The 25000-nt window shown below is 47.5% G+C and overlaps 1 protein-coding gene across 5 annotated transcripts in view; it reads left to right on the forward strand.

Annotated features, from left to right (window-relative positions):
• Nucleotides 1-25000, forward strand: part of LOC126981757 (homeobox protein dve-1-like) — a 241304-nt gene that overhangs the window by 144554 nt on the left and 71750 nt on the right. For 4 of the 5 annotated variants that reach the window (XM_050833315.1, XM_050833296.1, XM_050833290.1 and 1 more), the window contains one exon: nucleotides 12206-12253. The exons of the other annotated variant lie outside the window; for it this stretch is intronic. In XM_050833315.1, coding sequence (XP_050689272.1) covers nucleotides 12206-12253 — 48 coding nt within the window. The remainder of the gene's footprint in view (nucleotides 1-12205; nucleotides 12254-25000) is intronic. 5 annotated transcript variants of the gene reach the window in all.

Raw genomic sequence — 25000 nt, forward strand, 5'->3', positions numbered from 1 at the left:
TCTTCTTAATCTTCAATCCATCTACTTCCGTCTATCTTTTATGCTCTATCTTCTATACATCCCTCGTGTCAAGTCTGGTATTACTATTATTACCATTGTCATTAGGCATGTGAGGAGACAGACGTAAGGTTCTTTATATTTCTGTACTATCAAATTATTAAAAGTCTTCACCTGTATTTTACACTACTTAAGGGCGTATTCCAGGCTCTCCTCTCTTCCTTCCCTAGACCCTTCCTTTTGACACCATGAGTTTTAACAATGGCTGTCATCACCACCTCCACCACCACCACCACTTTTTTGGATGGGTGTTAATTAAGGGGAGAGGAAAGAGAGAGAAGAAAGTCCGGCCACAGCACACTAAAGTAGAAATTCTGGAAGTGGTGGTGGAAGAGGCGTTGAAGAGAAAGAGACAGACCACAATATACACTAAGAGGTAGAAGGTCTCAACTCGACTCGGTTGCGTTGGTGGCGGCGTCAAACCCACTCAGTTCCTCCCCCATTGATCACCGAAATATGCTTAATAAAACTATAAATCATCCGCCTCCAGCACGGACGATTAATCTTATGTCTATCTACTTGCGTATTTAAGCTTATGAATCGCAGCATTCCTCTAAGCCGGGGGTTTAGTGCACCTAAATAATTATATACGCGAGCGATGCATTTAGGGCCCGGCTGCTGGTGGTCAGTGCGGAGCGCGGGGGGGTGAGGGAACTTGCCTGGGCGAGGGGCACTGGGGAAGGGGATAGGAGGGGCTGGAGGGAAGGGGGGCGTCAGGTGTGCTTGGGAAGGGAGGGGAGTAGGAGAGGAGGCGTCAGATGTAACGTGGGGAAAGGGAAGGGAGGGTGTCAGAAAGGCCAAGGAAGGGGAGGGGGAAGGGAAGGGGAAGTCGAAGGGGTAAGGGGAAGGAGGGTCAGTGCAGTGTGAGACTTGCTTGGGTTGAGGAGTACAAGGAAGGGGAGGAGGGGAGGAGGGGGGAGGGGGTTACGAGTACCGTGACGGAAGGTGGAATAAGGGAAAGGGCGTGAAGGATGGGGGACAATGCGGAATGGAAGAGGGGAAAGAGGAAGGGGAAGGGAAATACGGGGGGACGAAGAAGGGGAAAAGGGGAAGGGAGAGTAGAGGGGGGTGATGGAGGAGGGACGGGAGAAGGGGGTCAAGGAGGGGAGATGGAAAGGGGGAATGGAGCTGAAGAGAGTGGGTGAAGGAGGAGGCATAAGAAGGGCCATAAGAGGGGAAGGGGGGCAAGGGAAGGGAGATGCTGGGGGAGTGGGGGAGGGGGAGAAGGAGGGGGCGATGGGGGGAAGGGAGGAGGGCATAAGGAGAGCCGTGAAGGGTGGGACGGGGGCAAGAGAATGCTGATCCACATTGTCGCCTTGGTCACGGTTTTCACGCCTAATTAAAAGCTGTTTCCAAAAAGGTCCCGCGGAATTACTAACTTGATTCTTTGTGTGTGTGTGTGTGTGTGTGTGTGTGTGTGTGTGCAGTAGCGGAGAGTGATTAAAGAGCAGCCCAGAAACCCCGCAACCCAGGGTCTATATTCTTACTAAACATTTCGGCGCCAAAGCACTCACTCACACATGACAAGGCTTTCGTAGGAGTTTTGGTCATTTGCAGAGGTTTTTCCTTTTTTCATGCTCTTGAGGTATTTCCACCATTGATGTAAAAAGAGGGGGGTAGGGGGTAGAAGGATAGGGTGCCCGGTAATCAATTCCCACATCAGAACAAACAAAGGTGCTAGATCGTCCTACCCAGGCGCTTATATTTACCGATCTCCAACCAGAAATTGTCTCCAGCCCTGAGAGAGAGAGAGAGAGAGAGAGAGAGAGAGAGAGAGAGAGAGAGAGAGAGAGAGAGAGAGAGAGAGAGTGTCATGAATAAACCTAATTAGATAAAGAAAAAAAAGAAACAGTAAATATGAAAACCAACAAAGGAAAATAATAAACCAGTAACGAGATTCATTTATGGTTATCGTTAAAATAGTTGAATTCTGGCGTCTTTGGTCTCTACACTCCTTTTTTTATCTACCGCAATGGAGGCAGATCAAGGGGGATGGGCGATAGGCTCCTCTTCTTCTCTTTCTAATTCTTCCTCCTCTTCTGGGGTGGTGGATGAGTGGAATAGGCTTAGCAGTCATGTGGTGAGTGCCAATACAATTTTCACATTCAAAAATAGATTAGATAAATTCATGGACAACAATATTAGGTGGGGTTGGATACACGGGAGCTTAGGTTCAAAGGAGCTGCCTTGTACAGACCTACTGACCTCTTGCAGACTCCTACGTTCTTATGTTCTTATGTTCTTCTCTCTTATAGCTACTGATAATTTCCTCTTCAATGTTCACGTGTTCTGTTTTGCTCTGTACTCTTTTCTAGTTTTTTATTCTATTTGCTATCCTCTTTCTCTTCCTCTTTTTGTAAATAATTCCTACGTCAATTACTGACGATTAGTTTTTTTTCCTTACAGCAAAGAAAGCAGTTCGAGAGCCCCCCCCCAAAAAAAAAAAAATCAAGACAAAAAAGCCCGCTAATCACTGCTCCTGTATACAACGAAGTACAGAGGAGTTGCCAAAAGACACGTCAGTTTCGGGAGGAGAGTTGTCTTGAAATTTACCACACCAGTAGATAAGGATGGGTATAGATGCGGCGGCGGTATTGCTCCCCTCTCCTACCTCTCTCTTTTAGCTTCTTTCCCTTCCCTTCCCTTCCCTTCCCTTCCCTTCCCTTCCCTTCCCTTCCCTCCCTTCCTTCCTTGGCTACATTTTTTTGTCTTTTCTTTTACCTCTATTTTATTATTTTCGTTGAACGGGGGGTGAAGGAGGCGGTGTGGTAGTGGTGGTGGTGGTCCTGATAAGTCCTACATCACACACCTCTACTTCAATGCTGCTGTCTGTTCTTTCCCCCCAACTGTTCTGTTTTCTCCCATAAGCCTCTTCTATTTCTTGTTATAACTTTGATTGAAATAATGGAAATTCCTACCTCAGAACAGTTAACCCCTTAACTGCGGATTTCCTACATCACCGAGCTACAGGAATGGAACAAAAAGTGGCTGCTACAATTCAATGAAGAAATATGTAAAGTCATGTACATTGGGAGGGGATATCCAGCACACCAATACCACATGGGAAACACTCAACTATCCACCACAGAGGCAGAGAAAGACCTGGGAGTAGATGTTACCAGGCTACCAGTGAAGGGATATCCAGCACACCAATACCACATGGGAAACACTCAACTATCCACCACAGAGGCAGAGAAAGACCTGGGAGTAGATGTTACCATGCTACCAGTGAAGGCGAAATCCGCACCAATCGCAGCGGACGGGTTAACGAGCCCCACACCGGACAGCTGCACACTTCTGCCCTCTTTCGTCTTCCTCTCGCTGTACTTTCTTCAATGATCCACTTTCTCTTTTTGCTTTCCCCTTGATAAAAGAAAAGGTCGCCGGTACTTGATCTCTTTTCGTTATTGTGTCATCTCGGCGCGGACTAAGAGAGGAATACTCTTTTAAAAGGTCCCCGCAAGGCGCCGCTCACGTAAGACAATACTGAGGAGGAAGCCGAGAGAATGATAAATTTTGTGTCCGTGAGTTGTTGTCCCGAGACTCAACTCTTCGTGAATAAAAGGAAACAATAGATGTAAGTTACAGTAAGGAGGAAATACAGGACATAATGCTGCGTCAGAGTTTACCAGTGGAAGATATGAAAGAATGAAGGTGTTGGTTAACTCTTGCAAGACGAGGTTGGACAGCCAAGCCTTGTGCGGGGAGATCCTGAACTGAGAGGGACTAGAATTCTTAGTGTGGAGGGAAGAGAAAAGGCCTGTCCAGGGAGGACACGGCGCTGTTAAGGGAAGGAGGCGTGCTTGTGGCAGGAGAGGAGTCAGTTGTTGGGCGGGGCAGGCGGCGGGGGGAGTGGGGGGAGGTGGGGCCGTGGTTCGATGAGGCAGTTAAGAAATCTTTTATCGTGTGTGACACTTGACAGTCGCCGTTATCGTGTGCTGAGCGAGGATTGCGTGCCCCCAGTAAGCTGATGGCAATGTTGCTTTTTTTTCTTTCTTCCAGGCACAGTAGCGTACACGTGCCCGCGCTGTCTCCAGGCCGACAGGCCGGCCGCCTGCCGCCTGCCGCCCCCACGGCAGACCAAAGCGTTCAGTGGCCGTGTGCTGCGCGGCACGGGGAGGGAGGCGGCGGCGGCGGGCAGGTGAGGCGGCGGGGCGGGCGGCTGCGGGGGGCGTCTGGCGATGCTCAAACATTGGCCGTCGCCGCAGCTGCTGAATGCCGCGGCCCGGGGAGCGCGGGAACATTTGCATGTCTTTTGTTTCATAATTATGTCATGAGGCTGCATGCCGCTGCCTCGGGGCCACGCCGACGAGGCCGCGGAGGGGCTGGCGTATGGTGCCATGCAGGGCTGAGGGCGGCGGCGAGGCGACTAGCTCGCTGCGTGGGCGTGGGCGGGGGTGTAGGGCCGCCGCGGGGCTGCGGTGCTGTCCGGGGGGCGCGGCGCGGCTGCGTCACGTGGGAGCGGGCAGCTGCCGCGACCCGCCAGGGATAAGATTACCTGATTTGAGATTAGACTAAAAGCTCTGAAGTGGAAAGATTTGGGCGTCATTTAGTGATAAGCGACGAGTGGCCACAAGGCCGAGCGGCGGCGGCCCGGGCCTTGTGGTGTGGCCCTTAGTGCCAAGCCTCGCCGCGCCGCGCCGCCCGTATTAACACACGGATGTACTCCGCCACATGACGTAATATTTTTAAAACCTGGGTTATCGCGGAGCCTGTTTTTGTATTATCTAATGTGGACCGAGCGGTGATTGGCCGAGGACAAGGCCTCCCCTCCCGACGCCCCCCCCCCCTATCCACCTACATTGCCTCCCTCACCCCCACTGCACTGCATCCCTCACCCTCACCCCCGGTACCTCCTTCGTGTACCCTTCACTACTTTCTTCCCTCCGCTGCCTTCTCTTCCTTCAACATTCCCTCCCCGCCTCCCTACTTCCCTCACTCATCACTTCTTTCCTCCCTTCGCTGCCTTCTCCTCCCCGCCCCCCGCCCCGCCGCTGGCCGCCGCCACTCTGCGCCTCGTCGCGTCTCCCCCGAGGATTAATGAAGTATAATGTTATGTTCTTTTCGCCGTGTTTGTAAAGTGGCGGGTTTTTGAGTCTTATTTCAAAGGCGAGTCTTTTGAGCGGCGGCTGAAAATTCTTCAACAACAACTTCACATTTGTCGAGATCACGGAGAGTTTTACATCGCCTCGCACAACAAGTAATTAACGCGACGAGGCGATGAGAGAGAGAGAGAGAGAGAGAGAGAGAGAGAGAGAGACGGTTCATCTAGCGTAGTGTTCCTCCGTATCTTTTCCTCCGCCGTCGCTCGTTTCTCTACTTATCGATTTAGTGCACTGCTTTTTTTCCCTCATCTTTTTTTCCTCCTCCAGTTTCTTTTTTTTTTTTTTTTTTTTTTTATCTTCAACCAGAGCGACGATGGAGGCGTTTATAGTTTAATGTAGAACGAACAATTATTACTTTCATCACTGCAACCGTTTACATCAACACAAATAAAACACAAATGCACTAGTAATAATAATAATAATAATAATAATAATAATAATAATAATAATAATAATAATAATAATATTAGGAGTATAATACTACGGACGATGCCGCTGCGTGTGTGAGTTCGTTCGTCTGTACAGAGTTATTTTGTTGTTTTTATTTTGTTGTTCTTTACCTTGATGTTATAAACGTAATGACAAGGATGGGATGCACACACACACACACACACACACACACACACACACACACACACACACACACACACACACACACGGAATTAGTGTATTAGTTACTCGAGTCTTGTCCTTCAGAAGTGAGCTGGTTGCTGGGTTGGTGGAGGGGGTAGTGGGAGTGGATGAGGTTGAGTGGAGGTAGTGGACTGGGTGTGGATGAGGTTAGGAGGTTAGAAGGATGAGTTGGATCAGGTAGAACTGGTATAGTGAAATGGCTAACTGAGGTAGGTTGGATAGATGGATGAGAGGAGTTGGTAGGTGGATGGGTATGTGGATAAGGAAGACGGACGGGTTGGATGAGGGAATAAAATTGAGGTAAGTTGGAAAAGTTGACGAAATGAATGAAGTGGAAGTTAGGTTAATCAGGAAGGTGGAGTGAGTGGATGAGACAGAGTGGAGTGAGGTGGAGTAAGGAGTAACTGGTATAATGAAAAGGATAAATGAAGTAAATAGGCTATATGAATGAGGTAGAGTTTACGTGGATCAAGTAAGTGGAGTGAGTGGATGAGGAAGATTTGAGGAGGTGGAAGGAGGTGGATTATGCTGGGAGGTTAGATGGAAGAAGGGTTGTGTTGGGTGAGAACGTGGACGATAGTGAAATAGAAAAAAATTGAGGTGGATGGCGTAAGTGGATGAGGTAGAGAGGTTTGGTTAATCAGATAAGTGGAGAGGGTGGTGGATGAGGTAGAGGTTGGTTGAGTGAGAACGTGAAATATATAGTGAAATGGATAAAATTGAGGTGGAGGGCGTAAGTGAATGAGGTAGAGAGGTTCGGTTAATCAGGTATAAGTGGAGAGAGAGGTGAATGAGGTAGAGTGGAGTGAGGTGGAGTGGGGGTCAGGGGGAGGGAGGGTTAAGTAAGTGGAGTGAGTGGATGAGGAAGACTTGAGGAGGTGGAGAGGAGGTGGATTATACAGGAAAGTTAGGTGGACTGAAGTGAAACGGATAAAATATTGATGTGGATGAATTAAGCGGATGAGGTAGAGAGGGTTCGGTTAATCAGGTATAAGTGGAGAGGGTGGTGGATGAGGTAAGAGTGAAGTGAGGTGGAAAGGGGGGGAGGGTCAAGAAAGTGGAGTGAGTGGATGAGGAAGACTTAAGAAGGTGGATTATACAGGAAGGTTAGATGATGTAAGCGGATGAGGTCGAGAGGTTCGGTTAATCAGGTATAAGTGGAGAGGGTGGTGGATGAGGTAAGAGTGGAGTGAGGTGGAATGGGGGGGAGGGTCATGCACACCAACAACAACTATCTTGGGCCACTTAGAGCTCTCCACCGTGACCAAGAGACGTGGAGCGATAAACTCTTGATTAAGCTAACACTTATCTCCCTAACCCCCCTAACCCCCCCCATTCTCTCTCTCTCTCTCTCTCTCTCTCTCTCTCTCTCTCTCTCTCTCTCTCTCTCTCTCTCTCTCGTTCTTTCTTCTTATTTCCCCTTTTTTCTTTTGTTTTAATTCCTTCTTCTTTTCTTTCTCTTTTCAATGATTTTCTTTTTTTCTCATGATTTTGTTGTTGTGGTTGTTGTTGTTGTTGTTGTTGTTGTTGGTGGTGGTGGTGGTGGTGGTGGTGGTGGTTCGTTTAATATTCTGGCTCATCTTTTTTTTTATTATTTATGTTCATATTCTTACTACTACTACTACTACTACTACTATTACTACTACTACTACTACTACTACTACCATCATATCATCACCATTACTATCATTACCCTTACTATTATCATCACCACCACAACCACCACCACCATCACCACCGCCATCATCACCGCCAACTCCTAACTCACTCCCACACGCCACAGAAATAAATAAATACCGAAAAGAAAGAAAGAAAAAAACTCATGCCTTCATTTAAACGAGCGCGAGGGTGTAGCAGTGGGGATTAGGGTGATTAGTCAAGGGTGAGGCGGGGATTAGTGATCGGAGGGACGGGGATTTGTGACAGGGGAGGAGGAGGAGGAGGAGGAGGAGGATCAGCTGTGGAACTCGTGTCTGGTTGCTTGGGTTGGCTGATGTTATGTGGGGAGCGCGGTTGGGGATTGGGGAGGACGGGTTGGGAAGATGGGGAGGACGGGTTGTTCTTTTTGGGGGGAGAGGAATGGGAAGAACAGGATGGGGAGGAAGGGGAAGACAGGTTGGGGAGGAAGGGGAAGACAGGTTGGGGAGGAAGAGGAAGACTGGTTGGGGAGGAAGGGGAAGACTGGTTGGGGAGGAAGGGGAAGACTGGTTGGGGAGGAAGAGGAAGACTGGTTGGGGAGGAAAAGAAGACGGATCTGGGAAGGAGGAGAAAAACGCGTTGGGGAAGAAGAGAGGTGGAGAGGAAGTAGCAGATTGGTTAGGAAAATGGGGAGGAAACGGGTAAGAAAGGGGAGCATTTAGAAAGAACGCAGAAGGATGGGGAGATTAGCTTGGAGACACTGCACTCCCACCTCTCCTCCCCTTCCTTTCCCCTTTCCCCCTCCCCTTCCCCCATCTTCCTCCCCTTCCCTCCTTCCTCCTCCCCCCTCTGCTTCCCCTCCCTTTCTCCGCCCAGCTCCCTATACCCCCTTACCTATACCCCTCGGATGGACAGGGGAGGAGGGGGGGGGGTTACGAGGCATGCTGATAAAGGATTAGCGTGAGCCGGCTTTAGGAAGTGGCCCACCTTGCCTGATCCGAAGTGGAGGGTGAAAAACTCCATTATGTTGAAGGATCTGCTTACGGAGGATCACTGATTTTAAGGGATCGGCTGAGGAGGATCCCTGATTGCCCGGCCCTACCTCACCTTGCTTGATCTCCTGGCCTTGGGGGGGGGGATGATATGGGGTCGTGGGGAAGGGAGGAGAGGGGTAAGAGTGGAGGGGATAGGGGAGGGGGATGAGGAGGATGATATGGGGTCGTGGGGAAGGGAGGAGAGGGGTAGGAGTGGAAGGGATAGGGGAAGGGTAGAGGGACGGAGGAGTGGAGGGGGTGATGAGAAAGGGGGAAGGAGGAAAGGGAAGGGAAAGGAGAATGGGGAGGGGGATGAGAAAGGGGAAGGGGGAAGGAGGAAAGGGGAAGGGGTAAGGGGAATTGGGAGAGGGGATGAGAAAGAGGGGAAAGAAGAAGGGAGATGAGAATGGGGAATAGGGGAGGGGGGAAGAAGGGTGGAAGGATGGGAGAGGGGGGAGGAGAAGGAGGGAATGGAAGGAAGGGGATGAGGAAAGGGGAAGGGGGAAGGGGAGGAGGAAAGGGGAAGGGGGGAAGGGAATGATGATTGAGTAGCCTTTCCTTCCTTATCTTCCCTTGCTTGGTTGCTTGATCAGTGCTGGGGGAGGGGGGAGGGAGGGGGCGATAATATGGAGTCTTGGGGAAGAGAGGGAAGGGGTGGGGAGGGGGAGGGGGGGATCGTGATTGACTGCCCCCTACCCCATATTTAACCCCCTCAGCCCCCCACAGGACAGAGGACAAGGGCTGGGTAGTTTGTTTATCAATGGTATCAGAAATCGGTGCTGAGCGGGGTATTATCATTAGTATAGCCCATCTCTCTCTCTCTCTCTCTCTCTCTCTCTCTCTCTCTCTCTCTCTCTCTCTCTCTCTCTCTCACATTTTATATATATTTTCTCTTTCTTTGCCTTCATTCTTTTTTCCTTTCCCTTCTTTTTATTCTTTCTTTCCTTCCTTGTCTGTCCATCTTTATGTCTAACTATCCGTCTTTCAGTCTATGTTCTCTCTCTCTCTCTCTCTCTCTCTCTCTCTCTCTCTCTCTCTCTCTCTCTCTCTCTCTCTCTGGCCGTTCTGGGAAGAGGCAAGGATCAGTATTAGGGAGATCCTTATACATAGCCGGGGATGGGGAGGCCGCGCAAGGGAGGACTCAATCAGGATATCAAGATGTGCCCGGAGTGTGAGGTCAGCGAGGGAGGCAACAGCGGGTCAGGTCAGGCTGGGTAACGATTATGTGGGATGTGTCGCGTTGAGTCAGAGGTTAGGTGGGGTAAGGTGAGGTGAGGTGAGGTTAGGTAACGTTAGGTGAGGTGTTGTGAGGTGAGGTGAGGTGAGGTATGGTTAGGTAACGTTAGGTGAGGTGTTGAGATGAGATGAGGTGAGGTAAGGTAAGGTTAGGTAATGTTAGGTGAGGTGTTGTGAGGTGAGATGAGGTGAGGTAAGGTAAGGTTAGGGAACGTTAGGTGAAGTGTGGTGTGGTGGTGAGGTGAGGTGAGGTGAGGTAACGTTAGGTGAGGTGTTGTGAGGTGGTGAGGTGAGGTGAGGTTAGGTAACGTTAGGTGAAGTGTTGTGAGGTGAGGTAAGGTTAGGTAACGTTAGGTGAAGTGAGATGTTGTGAGGTGAGATGAGGTGAAGTGAGGTAGAGTTACATCCATTTTTGTTTACAGAATAGGAGGTGCAGCATAAGATAAATAAATATAACAGGAAACAAACAAACAAAACAAAACAACAACAACAAAAAACAACAACCCACTGGTGTTGCTCCTGTAAATAGTGTATAAAGTGAGAGAGCATTTCGAAAGAGAGGGTCAGTCAGTCTTTGGGGCGTGTTATACATTGCCAAGGTACGGTGATGCAGGTGTTCTAAAATGAGGGCCCTGGGATAGTCTACGGGAACAATGGGCCTGAGCATGGAAACTACTGTGACTAAGGGGCATATTTTTAAACATTTCTGCGCCCAAGGACACGTAATTTACTTGTCTTTCGTGGGAGTTTAGGGCATTTCCAGGGGTACTTTTATGACCCTGGTGGTAGTCTGAGCCTTCTTCTGTACCGTGAACCTTAAAGAACACTCATTAGAACTCGATTAACCTCCTTTTTGGCCTTTGGAAATAGTTGGTTTGAGGGGCGGGAGCATCTGACAATACCAACCTGAAGGGGTAGGAAGACACGCCACCCAGGGAACCAGTGACGGAACGGTGCCTCTCCCCCCCCCACCCCACACACACACACACACACACACACACACACACACACATACACACACACACAACCCCTTCCTCCGAGACAGTGCCGTGGAGTTAGGTGCCTCTCTGCCCCTACTCGGTCACTGCCCCCCACCTGGTTCTTCCTTCCACAGGCCACCGTTCTCCCACTGGTGTCCCCCTCCCCTGGGCCCCCGTGCTCACCCAATGTAACCGGCGTAGAGGGACTCCGCGGCACACACACACACACACACACACACACACACACACACACACACACACACACACACACACACGCCGCGCACATTATCTCTCTCCTCTAATCCTCTTTTTCCCGATGTCAGTCACGTCTGACAACCCGACGCAACTCATGTCACGGGGCGGCTCGTGTCACGCCGCCGGCCACAGCGTCAGCCACAGCCATAGCGTCAGCCACAGCCATATATATCACCCACAGTCTCAGCCATATCGTCAGCCACAGCCATATTGCCACACCCTTATGAACTCTGAACCAATTACCTGCCCACTCGCTCCTGTAGTTCCGTGAAGTCCGCGCGTGGTGCAGGCCGTCGCGAGAAGCTGCTCTGCCTTTAACCCGTTCCTAATTGTCTTTATTATTGTTACCTGTGTTATCTTAGCTGTGTGCTCCTACCTGTGTTCTTACCTGTTTATACCTGTGTGTTCTTACTTATGTGTTCTTACTTGTGGGGCTATTTTTTTTTTTTACAGCAAAGGAGACAGATCAAGGGCTTAAAAAAAGAAAAAAAACAATAATGAAAAAAAAGCCCGCTACTTACTTTTTTTGTTTTTCACTTATCAATTGTTACCTGTGTGTTCTTACCTGTGTTCCTATCTCTTTGTTCTTAATTAGTCATTGCTACCAGTTTGTTCTTCTAATTTCTCACCTGTTTGTTTTCACCTGTGCGGTTTTATCCATTTGATCTTACCTAACTGTTCTTAGCTGTGTGTTCTCACCTATTCGTTCTTACTTATCCCTTCATTTCCCTTCCCATCCTCTTCTAACCCTGTCGCTTCCCATCTCGTTTTCTTTTCCAATCTACACACTCTCCTCCTCCTTTTCCACTTCCTTTCATTCTCCCTTCTTCTACCCTCCCCTTGTCTCATTCTTTTTTCTCTTTCTTTACCTTTTCTTCTTCTCCCTTTCCTTTCATTCTCTCTCCTCATCCCTTCTTCACTTCTTAACACTATTATTTTCCCCCCTTTTCAATCTCTTCCTTTTCCCTCATTTTCATTAACCATTCCTTTCCTTTTTATACCATATTATCTTAAACTTATTCCTTTCTCCCTATCTCTATCTTTTCTTCTTTTCCCTTTCCTTTCTTCCGCTCATTCCTAGTTTCTCCCCATCTCTTTCTCTCCCTTTACCCTCTTTCTTTAAGCCTTGCCATTCCCTCTACTTGCACCCCTCTCCTTCCCTCTCCCTCTCTTCTCTCCCCCTCTCCTCTCTCTGCCTCCCTCTCTTCCTCCTTCACCCATCCTCTTTCTCTGTGTATAATCTCCCCCCTCCCCCCTTCCCCCTCAGGTAACTCCCGTCTCATACCTGTCCAACGCCACCTTTTAGCATTTCAAGGTAAGCTATTTTCTCTTAACCGGGCTCAAAGGGGGGGTAGGGGGAGGGGGAGGGGGCGAGGGTAAGCCACAGAGCCATTAAGGGACAAGGAAGCAACATCGTCATCATCATCAGTCCAGTGTTACCAAGGTCGAGCTACTCCCGCGTGTGGAAATATAGTCCAGAAAAGTAGCCCCAAAAGGTATGCATTAGCAAGGAGAATTTGGGGTATAATACTATAACTGCGCGTGGCCTCAGTGCCCATATCCGTCGCATTACTCCTTGAGACGCGATTTTCGGTTCTGCTTTTTTTATTTTATTTATTTTTTATACTTGTACACCTTTAGCGCCGGTAGGCTTTTCTTGAGGGGCCTAGATGGTAGTCGGCCCCAACCCGTCATGGCACAGGCAAGTGTTTATAGTGGCGCCATCTTCTCTCTATAGCGCCGGTTAGCTCTTTTGAGGGGTTTCTTCGGCGATCCCAACCTGTTAGTGGCGCAGAAGAGTTTTATTTATAGTGGCTGCCGTGATGTATGACTCTCGCTTGGCCCATGCTGCCCCCTGGTGCTCCTATTGACGGAAGCCGCTGAGGTTAGGGTTGATTGAAGACCTGGGCAGCGTGTGGGTAACCTTCCGCCACTCGGGGATGGTTGAAAAATGTCAGCGCGCATCGGTGGGGCTCGAACCTACGTCCTCGGAGATATGTTAAATCAAGGAAAATTTGCGTGTTTTTGATGCAGAGTAAAAAAAAAACCGCAACATCCCCACGACCAGAGATATACCATGACAGTTTTTCCCGCGTTCCATAAAGTAACCCGCAACAACCCGCGACCAAGTAAAGTGCGCTAGGTCCTCGGAGGATATGTTAAATCAAGGAAAATTTGCGTGTTTTTGATTAGAGTAAAAAAACCGCAACATCCCCACGACCAGAGATATACCATGACAGTTTTTCCCGCGTTCCATAAAGTAACCCGCAACAACCCGCGACCAAGTAAAGTGCGCTAGGTCCTCGGAGGATATGTTAAATCAAGGAAAATTTGCGTTTTTGATGTAGAGTAAAAAAACCGCAACATCCCCACGACCAGAGATATACCATGACAGTTTTTCCCGCGTTCCATAAAGTAACCCGCAACAACCCGCGACCAAGTACAGTGCGCTAGGTCCTCGGAGGATATGTTAAATCAAGGAAAATTTGCGTTTTGATGTGAGTAAAAAACAACATCACGACCAGAGTATACCATTTCCTCCATCCAGTAATAAACCCGCACAACCCGCGACCAAAAAGTGTGCTGGTATTTTTTCCCCGGCCGGGGGCCTCAGTGTAGCCAATGAATGATGAATGGCAGCGCTGCGCATCACGGCGGTAAGCGACAGATCATTTTGTATAATATCTTTATCCGCCATTACACCCCGCGTATTACCCAAACTAAGATGATGCTCCTCCTCCGGCTGCTGATGCTCTTCTTCCTCCTCCTCCTCCTCCTCCTCCTCCTCCTCCTCTTCTTCCTCCTCTTCCGACTCCCTTTCTCTCCCTCCTCCTCATTCTTGCTTTTGTTTCTTGCTAACCTCCGCTTCTCCTCCTTCTTCTTCTTCCTCCTCTTCCGACTCTCTTTCTCTCCCTCCTCCTCATTCTTGCTTTTGTTTCTTGCTCCTCCGTTTCTCCTCCTCCTCCTCCTCCTCCTCCTCCAAAAATCAAGGGTACGTTCTTCTCACATTACAATTTCTTTTCCTTTCCTTTTTCTTTTCTCTTTCCAAACAAGAGAAAAAACCCACGAAGTAAGAAAACAACAACATCATCAATACGAAACAGTAACAACAACAATAAAAAAGAACACAAATAACTACATAAATCAAGGACAAGAACAACAACAATATTAATAATTCACGGGACGTTTGCACTCACTTATTCACTTATTTACTTATTTTACTTTTAACTCCACGTCATCGCAGGACAAAAAAATATAAAAGCTCGACAAGAGACAAACAGACAAACAATATTTAATCATAGTAATAATGTAAAAGATATAATATAAGTACTTGCCAGAAACCGCTCAAATTACATACTGTCAAGCACTAAAGAAGAGGAGGAGGAGGAGGAGGACACACACACACACACACACACACACACACACACACACACACACACACACACACACACACACACACACACACGAACGAACTTGATCTAATGAAAGGAATAATATTATATGACTCAAAGCAGTTGCTCAAAACTGTTATATTTAAATCTACAGAGAGAGAGAGAGAGAGAGAGAGAGAGAGAGAGAGAGAGAGAGAGAGAGAGAGAGAGAGTATTAGTCAGGAGTGGAAAGGAAAATAAGAAACAAAGATGATGATGATGATGATGATGAGGAGGAGGAGGAGGAGGAGGAGGAGGAGGAGGAGGAGGAGGAGGAAAAGAACGAATATAAAGGATAGAGAAAAGGACAGTAAAGAGGAAATAAGAAGGTGAAATAGAAGTAGGAGGGGGAAGAAGAAGAAGAAGAGGAGGAGGAGGAGGAGGAGGAGGAGGAGGAGAACTATAAGAAAAAGAAGGAAAGGAGGAGGAGGAGAAGGAGGAAGATGACAGGAAGAAAAAAAATCAAGAAAAATGAGAGATAAAGAAAAGGGGAAGGAGGATAAAGAGGAACTAAACGAGGAAAAATAAGACGAAACAGAAGGAAGCACAATGAGGAGGAGGAGGAGGAGGAAGAATACGAAGAAGAGGAGGAAGAAGAAGAAGAAGAAGAAGAGGAAGAGGAGGAGGAGGAGAAGGATAATCTTGATTGATGTGGAGCCAAGGAAGAAAGAAAAAAAAGGAGGAGGAGGAGGAGGAGGAGGAGGAGGAGGAGGAGGAGGAACTGTGTGGCTTATGAGATGAAGCTTGTGAGATAAGTGAGTTCAGATCTATAAACGATGCCGGGATTGATTCATCCACTCATCCACCCACTCACCCACACACCCATTCACTCATCCACCTACCCATTCACTCACCCATCCACCTATCCAGTCTCTTCATCCCCCTACCCACCCATCCACCTACCTACTCATCCATTCACTCATTCATTCATTCATCCGCTCCTTTATTCAACCATCCAGTCATCCACCTATCTATCCATCTATTCTTTTTCTGTTTTTCTTTCTACTTTTCCATCAATTCTTCCATTATCCAGTTTTTCTCCTTCCTCTTTTTTTCCTTTTTTTTTCATCTCCTCTATTAAAATCTTTCCTCCATCAATCGTCTATCGTCTATTCCTTCTCTCTATTTCTATTCTACTGTATTTTTCCGGTTTTTCTTTCTTTCTTTTCCTTTCCCATCTATCTTTCTTTTTTCCCGTTCTCTATCCTTCATTTCCTTCCTTCTCTTCCTTTCTTCCCTACCTACCTTCCTCTCTTCTCTCCTTCCCTCCCTTACTTCTCTCCCCCCATCTAGGAAATCATTGAATGTTTGTGTAGAGGTTTAAATGGAAGGAAGGAGAGAGGGAGGGAGGGAGGGAGGAGGGAAAGGAAGGAGGAAAGAGGGAGGAAGAGGGAAAAAGTTAAAAGAAGGATACACACGTGGAGGAGGAGGAGAAGGAGGAAGAGGAAGAGGAGGAAATGCAATGAAAAGGAGGAATAGGGAGTAAATGGAGAAAGAGGAAGGGGAGTGAGAGGAGGAGAAGGGGGAGGGGGTGGAGAAGAAGGAGGAGGAGGACTAACAGGGAGAAGATTAGAAAGGGAGGGGAGGAAAGGGGAGAGAGAGAGAAGGGGAGAGATAAAAATATGTGGAGGGGAGAGGAGAAAACTACCACTCACGGAAAGGAAGGGAGAGAGAGAGAGAGAGAGAGAGAGAGAGAGAGAGAGAGAGAGAGAGAGAGCATAATGAGGTTAGTAATAATAATAATGATAATAATAATAACAATAATAATAATAAAAGTAATCTGTATACATATAACCTTAAAATAACTTAGGCTACAGTAAAGAAAAAATGATAAAAAAAAGTAAATAAAAACTAGAGGTAAGCTTATAATTAGGGAAACAGAGAGAGAGAGAGAGAGAGAGAGAGAGAGAGAGAGAGAGAGAGAGAGAGAGAGAGAGAGAGAGAGAGAGAGAGAGAGAGAGAGAGAACCCTTTCCCATCTTAGTTACCTTTTCCTTTTTTTTCTCTCCTTTTTTCCTCATTTCGTTTTTCCCTTCCCTTTCCTTCCTTTCCTTTCCCTTCCCTTCCTTTCTCTTTCATTTTTCTTGATTTTTCTTCCCTTCTTTACCTTCTTTTTACATCCTTTTCCCTTACATTTATTCTCTCTCTCTCTCTCTCTCTCTCTCTCTCCATTCTTCCTCCTCCTTCTCCTCTTACCATTTTCCTTTTCCCTTCTCCTGCTACCCATCATCCTTTCTCTCTCCCATGCCTCTTGTCCCATGTTCTCTCTCTGCTTCTCCTTTTTTCCTTCTTCTCTTCTCCCTTCTTCTCCCAGCACCACCCTCTCTCACTTATCCCATATCTTTTCTGTCTCCACTCTTTTTCCTCTTCAACCTCCTTTTCTCCTCCCCTTCCTCCTGCTCTTCCTCCTCCATCTCTTCCCTTTCCTTCCTTCCTCCTCCTCTTCCTCCGTAACACCGATCTACAAAAAGGGAGACAAAAGCGTGGCCTTAAACTACAGACCAATCAGCTTGACCTCAGTGGCGGGAAAAATTCTCGAGAAGATCATCAGAGACAAACTCGTTAAGTTTCTTGAAGACAACAACATCATTTCCGATGCTCAGCACGGTTTCAGGAAAAAGCGATCATGCTTAACCAATTTACTGGACTTCTTCCAAGGTATCTATGAAAACTGGGATAATCTTATCCCCAGCGATGTTATATATCTTTACTTTCAAAAAGCCTTTGACAAAGTGCCACACGAAAGACTCCTTAAGAAACTTAAGTCGGCGGGGTTAGGCGACAATCTGAAAGCGTGGATCAAAGACTGGCTCACGGGAAGAAAACAAAGAGTTGTACTCAACGGACAGGCCCCGAGTGTCTCCCGGTCACAAGTGGAGTGCCACAGGGGTCGGTGCTGGGACCCATACTCTTTATTATATATATCAACGACCTAGAACTAGGATTAAAATCCACTCTTTCAAAATTTGCTGACAACACCAAGGTGGGAGGGAAGGCCCTCACGACAGCAGACTGCAAAATCATCCAGAGAGACCTGGACCAGATCACTCGGTGGTCAGAAAAGTGGCAGATGTCCTTCAACACTATCAAGTGTAAAGTAATGCATATCGGGTCCAGAAACAGCAACCACACATACCACATGGGTGGCGAACCACTACAGGTAGTGCAAGAGGAAAGAGGCTTGGGGGGTCACCATCAAGAGTGACTTGAAACAAACAAAACACTGCAAGTCTGCCTGTAAGAAAGCCAATACAGTGCTCGGGTTCATAGCGAGGAACTTCGAATACAAGACGCCGGGAGTTATGTTATCCTTGTATAATTCGCTGGTAAGGCCCCACCTGGAATACGCCGTGCAATTCTGGTCTCCAAATTACAGGAAAGACATTGAATTACTTGAGAGAGTACAGCGCCGCGCCACGAAGATGATACCATCACTTAGGACGAAGCCCTACTTAGAGCGACTCGAGCGACTCAACCTCTTCACGTTGGAAAAGAGACGACTGCGAGGAGACCTGATACAAGTCTTTAAGTACCTGAACAAGCTCAGCAATGATCACTCCAGACTCTTCACGCTACAAACTAACCCGAGGACAAGAAACAATGGAAAAACTATTCAAGCAAAGCGCTGCAACACCGACATCGGCAGTTATTATTCCTCGAATAGAGTTGTTCGCCACTGGAACAGCCTTCCTGAAGAAGTGGTTAGCGCAGAGACAATCAACTCTTTCAAGAAACGCATTGATCGACACTTTGCTGCATCGGGAGTGAACTGAACGTATCCAGGAGTAGGTACACAAGTGCTTTAATCCTTCCCGCAAGCCACTCTTATGGCTGACGGATTGATTAAATCACTGAACGCAGGCAGCCTTGTAATGAGCCAACAGGCTTTCTGCTGCCTGCCAGTCCATGTTTCCATGCTTCCTCCTCCTCCTCCTCCTCCTCCTCCTCCTCCATCTCCTTTTCCTCCTCTCCTCCTCCTCCTCCTCCTCCTCCACCTCCTCCTCCTCCTCCTCCTCCTCCTCCCTAAACAGCAGACTTTTCCCGCCGTAACTCCCGCCAAAGAAGTTAATATTTACTTAATGACTCAAAATGTTCGTCTCTCTAATCTTCTTTGGATTGGGAAAAATTCAATTAATCTGCACCTCTAATCACATCCCTCCTGATTAGCGAAGTGTGGAGGGGAAGAGGAGAGAAGGAGAGAAGGAGAGAAGGAAGGTGGTGACGATGTGTAAGAGTGGGAGAGAGCGAGTGAGTGAGTGAGAGTGAGTGAGTGAGTGAGTGTGCGTGGGTGAGAGTAAGTGAGAAAGGGGATGGAAGGAAGAGAAGAGGAGAGACGGGCAGGGAATGAAAGGGAAGGAAAGGAGAGGAAAGGAAAGAAAAGGAAGGGAAGTGAAGGGAAAGGAGAGGGAAGGGAAGGGAAGGGAAAAAAAGGGAGAGGAAAGGAAAGGAAAGAAAAGGAAGAAATGGAAGATAACGGAAGGAAGGGGGAGGGAAGGGGATGGGAAGAAAGGGAAAAGCAAGGAAGAGGAAAGGAAAGGGAAGGGAAGAGGAAGGGAAAGATTCAAGTGAAGAAATATTGGACGTTGAGAGAGAAATACAGACAGACAGAGACAGACAAATATACGAAGAGACAGGCAGATAGACATATAGACAGACAGACAAACACAGACACATAGTACAAAAAAAAACATATTAACTAAATAATAAAGAAAAATAATGAAAGAGAAAAAAAGGAGAGAGAGAGAGAGAGAGAGAGAGAGAGAGAGAAGTACCAACAGCAGCGTCTTCAAACTGTCTTCATTTTCTCTCTGGGCGTGCTAATTAATAATACCTGGGCGTGTTTACCTTACCTGGCGAGGAGGAGGAGGAGGAGGAGGAGGGGGAAAAAGAAGACGAAGAGAACGAGATAAAGGGCTAAAAAAAAAAAAAAAAAAAAGAAGGATAAGAAGAGTTTCACGAAAAAAAGAGAAAATAAAGAACAGGAATGAAAAAAAAAAATGATACACAGATGAAGGAAGATATAAAGAAGAGGAGGAAGAGGAAGAGGAGGAAGAAATCAGTCACTTGGGAATAGATGCCAGAAAGGAGAAATCAGTAGGGAGGGAAGGGAAGGGAAGGGAAGGAAAGGGAAGGTAAGGGAAGATTATGGAAGGTAAGGGAAGGATAAGGAAGGGAAGGGAAGTGAAGGGATGGAAAGGATATTGAAGGAAAAGGAAGGGAAGGAAAGGGAAGGGAAGGTAAGGGAAGGAAAAGGAAGGGAAGGGAAGTGAAGGGATGGAAAGGGTATGGAAGTAAAGGGAAGAGAAGAGGAGAAGAGAGACGGGAAGGGAAAAGAAGGAAAGGGAAGGGAAGGGAGCGGAAGAGAAGAGGAAAGACGGAAAGGGAAGGGATGTAAAGCAGTATTTAATTAAGGGAATTAAAAGGAAGGGGAGTGAAGGGAAAGGGGAGGGAAGGGAGGGGAAAGCAAGGGAAAGGAAGGGAAGGAAAGGAAAGAAAAGGAAGCGATGGGAAGATAACGGAAGGAAAGGGAAGGGGATGAGATGGGAGGAAAGGGTAAGGCAAGGAAAAGGAAAAGAAAGGGAAGATGAAGGGAATGGGAAGAGGAAGATTCAAGTGAGGAAATATTGGACGTTGAATGGAGTGTTAGGAGGAAATCACAGGGTCAAGAAGAGGAGGAGGAAGAGGAGGAGGAGGAAAAGGAGGAGGAGGAGGAAGGTGTACTGACAGTGAACGAGGAGAAAGATAAAGGAGGATAATGAAGAAAATATAAAGAATAATATTAATAACACACACACACACACACACACACACACACATAAAGTCAGAGAGAGAGAGAGACAGAGAGCCAGATCCAGAGAGAGAGAGAGGCAGAGTAGGAGGAGGAGGAGGATTGACGAAGAGGAGGAGGAGGAGTGGGAAGAGGGAAAAAAATAAGCACATTAATTATTCAGAGGGAAAATATGGCACTGATCACGGATTACGCTCGCGGTCTGCATCAAAGGATCAGAACTGGCCTTTGAGGGATTCCAAACGTCTATTGTGACCGTATTTTTCCGCCCCAAGACTGCCAGTTGTTGTCGCCGCCGCCGCAGTCACTAGGGGGCACGGCGGCGGGAGAAGAGGGGGGCGGGGGGGGGGGGGGGAAGAATATAAGCGCGGGGAGGAAGATGAGAGAGGGGAATAGAGTAAAGAGAAATAGGGAGAGGAGGTGGGAGGAGAAAGAAGAGGAAGAGGAAGGTAGGGGAGAGAGGGAGAGTAGAAAAAGGGGGGGAGGAGGAAGGGGAGAGAAGGGAATAAAGTAAAGAGAAGTGGGGAGAGGAGGTGAGAGGAGGAGTGATCAGAGGAAGAGGAGGGTAGGGGAGAGAGGAGAGGAGAAAAGAGAGGAGGAGAAAAGGGAGAAAGGAGAATAATGAGAAGTGGGGAGAGGAGGTGAGAGGAAGAGGAGGATGAGGGAGAGAAGGAGAGGAGAAAAGAGAGAGGGGGGGGAGGAAGGGAAGAGAGGGGAATAGAGTAACGAGTAGTGGGGAGAGGAGGAGTGATCAGAGGAAGAGTAGGTTAGGGGAGAGAAGGAAAGGAGAAAAGGGAGAGGGGAAACAGAGGAAACAGATGGGGAGGTGAGGAATAAGAGGAGGAATAACAAGAAATACGAGAGGGGGGAGAGGAGGGAAGAGGAGGTTAGAGGGGGGGTGGGGGGAAGGGGTGAAAGGAGGGATAGGAGTAACAGGAAGTATGGGGAGAGAGGGGAGGTGAAGGGGATGAGAGGGAACAGAGGAAGCAAAAGAGGGTGGGAAGAGTATTGGAGAGGAGGGGAATAGAAGAAACAGGGGGAGGAGGGAGGAAGGGAAGCAGAGGAAACAGAAGATGAAGAAAGGGGAAGAGAGGTAGAAAGGGAAAGGGAGGGAGGATGAGGGGAGAGAAGAAGGAGGGAAGAGTTGTTAGGGAGAGTAGAGAAAGAGAAGTAAAGGGAAGATGACGAACAAGAGTAGGAATGAGTAGAGAGAGAGAGAGAGAGAGAGAGAGAGAGAGAGAGAGAGAGAGAGAAAGAGGAGGGGGTAACACTCACCTGCCCCGCCCCGTTTCAGGTCAGCCCCGCCCTATTTAAAGTCCGTCCCGCCCCGTTTCACCCCGGCCAGTTTTCTCCGCCCCGTTTCACCCCGCCCCGTTTCACCACGCACCGTTTCACCACGCCCCGTTTCACCACGCCCCGTTTCACCTCGCCCCGTTTCACTCCGCCCCGTTTCACCCCGCCCCGTTTCCACCCTGTCCAGTTCATCAAGCGTTTTAAATTAAATATTCGCGATGATGTAATAATGGCGCTATCTAGAGTAACGGATGATAATAACAATAATGGTAATAATAATAATAATGATAATAATAATAATAATAATAATAATAATAATAATATGGATAATAATGTGCGTACCTCGTTTGTTTGTGATTTTGCTATTAAAGGAAGAGGAGAAGGAGGAGGAGGAGGAGGAAGAAGAGGAGAAGGAGGAGGAGGAGGAGGAGGAGGAGGAGGAATTAAGTATGAGAGAGAGAGAGAGAGAGAGAGAGAGAGAGAGAGAGAGAGAGAGAGAGAGAGAGAGAGAGAGAGAGAGAGAGCGCATTATCTCACTCAATATTTATGTTTAGTTGGTATTGAGGATTGAGTTTATAGTAAGAGGCCCCCCCCCCCCTTTTTTTTTTTCACCTCCCCTCCTTACGCTCCTCCTCACACACACACACACACACACACACACACACACACACACACACACACACACACACACACACACACACACACACACACACACACACACACGCGACTACTCTTCTTTTAATACACTTTCGATGATATTAATATACACACACACACACACACACACACTCCCTCTCCCTCTCCCTCTTCCTTCCTTTGACTCTCTCCCTCTCCCTCCCCCGTTTCTTTGATGTCCCCAAGTCGCGTGTGTGTGTTTGTCTTTGTGCCAGGGCGTCGCAAGGGCCGGAGTGGCACACGTATATTAGAGTTAACGTGAAAACAGTTGAACCACGCCATTTAGCTGTAAGTATGAGAGAGAGAGAGAGAGAGAGAGAGAGAGAGAGAGAGAGAGAGAGAGAGAGAGAGAGAGAGAGAGAGAGAGAGAGAGAGAGAGAGAGAGAGAGAGAGAATTGTTTAGCGGCCGTCGTGGTGAGCAGAAGAGTGTGGGAAGAGTGGAGGAGGATTGGAACCGACTGAGTGACCGGTTAAGAAAGGATTGGAACGGATTCAGTGGGTGATAGAGGATGCTATTGGCTGAGGAAGAATTGGAGGCGAATGACTGACTGAAGGGGATTTGAACCTACTGACCGATTGGTTGGGAAAGGATTTGAACTGATAGAGTATGTTAATAGGCTGACTGGCTGAGGGAGATTGGATTGAAAGAGTGTTTAAAAAGGGATTGGAAATGATTGATTGGCTGATTGAGAATTTTAATAGGCTTACTGACCGAGTGGGTGATAGAGTATGTTAATAGGCTGACTGGCTGAGAGAGATTGGATTGAATGAGTGTTTAAAAAAGGATTGGAAGTGATTGATTGGTTGATAGAGAAGTTTAATAGGCTTTCCGATTAACTGAGAGACTGGGGGAGGGAGTCATTGATTGGATGATATCAAGGATGCTAATATATAAATAGATTGACTGGCAGAGAGAAATTGGAGCCGAATGATTGACTGACTAAGAAAGCACTGAAAGTCACTGTCCGGCTAAGGAAGGAATGAAATCGACTGACTGGCTGTGAGGAAGGAAGGATTGGAACCGAGTACAGCGTTGCCACGTTTTTAAACCCACGTTGGTTGCGTCTCTCTCTCTCTCTCTCTCGCGTGCTCTAATTATATCTACATTCATATAAGTTAATCTGTGTGTGTGTGTGTGTGTGTGTGTGTGTGAGAGAGAGAGAGAAGGAGATTTAAAAACAGACAGACAGACAGGCACGGACAAACAAACAAACAGACAGACAGTGAAATAGTTACATACATACGCACACACACACACACACACCTCCCCCCCACACAACCCCCTCTCTCTCTCCCCCCAATAGCAGCCTAGTATCAACACCTTGCATAACATTAGCAGGCTTAGCGCGGCATTCCTCAGCTTATTCCGCGCCGAGGTGACTTTTTGCTCTGATTTTTGGTGAGCATTACCATCATCATTATTATTATTTGAACTAACGCGCGTGTTTTGATGACTGGCTGACTGACTGACTGACTGGCTAACTGACTGACTGACATAACTGACTAACTGCCTGACTGGGTGGCCGGGTGACTGGGGAGGTGAGTGGATGGATGAAATAGCTGGTTTTGACATGTTAAAGAATTTCAAGGATTATCAGATTATTATTGCTGGTATTATTATTATTATTATTGTTATTATTATTATTATTATTGATATTATTATTACTGTTATTACACACACACACACACACACACACACACACACACACATACACGCACATTTTCCATCATGTCCTCCCTCTTTTCTCCTTTTCTTCTCTTCTTCCTCCTCCTCTCCTTCCCTTCCCCATCCTCCTCTTCGCTCAACACTATCTTTCCCTTCCCTTCTCTCTTCACCCTCACAAATCACTCTTCCCCACTCCTCCTCCTATCTCCTCCTCCTCTCTCTCGTCTCGTCTTCAAATAAATCTCGCACGGCGGCGTCTCGGAGGAAGAAGCAGCGCCTGTTTATATATTTATCTTATTAAGCATTTTAATTGGTCTTTTGATGGGCGGCCGCGCGCGGGGGACACAAACCGCGCCGGCCCGATACTTCATCTAATTGGATCACAACTACAGAAAATATTAATTAACTCGATGATGCCGATGACGATGTTGATGTTGGTGTTGCCTCTTACTTACGACTGGTCAGGAGGAGGAGGAGGAGGAGGAGGAGGAGGTTTGAAGTGGAGGAAAACATGGGGTAAAATCTGTTTCTTCTTCCTCTGGTTTTCTTATTAGCTGAGAGAGAGAGAGAGAGAGAGAGAGAGAGAGAGAGAGAGAGAGAGAGAGAGAGATACATACGTGAGAAGAGAAGAAAAGATTGAGAAAATACTAACGTCTCTCTCTCTCTCTCTCCTGATTAGTTACACCTGAGTGGCTACCTGACACCTTTATCTACCTGGGAGAAGGAGGGAGAAAGGAGGGAGGGAGGAAGGGAGAAGGGGGAGGATGGAAGGGGAACAGAAAGGGGGGTGGGGGATGGAGGTGAAAATGGGAAGTAGTGAGAGAGGAGAGGAAGAAAAAGAAGAAGAAGAAGAAGAAAATGAAAGAAGAAAAGGAAAAAGAAGGAGGATGAGGAGAAAGAAGAGGAGGAGGAGGAGGAGGAGGAAGAGAGGAGAAGAAGAAGAAGATAGGGAAAAGGGAAGGATAGAGTAACAAACTAACTAAATAACATACATATATACATACATACATACATACATACATACATACATACATACATACATATCCTACCCTTCATTCCTTCCTCTCTTACATAATACAACCCTCCCCCCCCATCCAACCCACCTAACCCCACCCCTCCCCACCCCAGTACCCCCTCACAAACACACATACACACATGCACATACCGATCCAGCCTTTCCCCAATGACTGAATCTGAGTGAATCTGATTG

Source organism: Eriocheir sinensis, chromosome 4 (assembly GCF_024679095.1).
Source record: "Eriocheir sinensis breed Jianghai 21 chromosome 4, ASM2467909v1, whole genome shotgun sequence".
In the NCBI taxonomy this organism is placed as follows: domain Eukaryota; kingdom Metazoa; phylum Arthropoda; class Malacostraca; order Decapoda; family Varunidae; genus Eriocheir; species Eriocheir sinensis.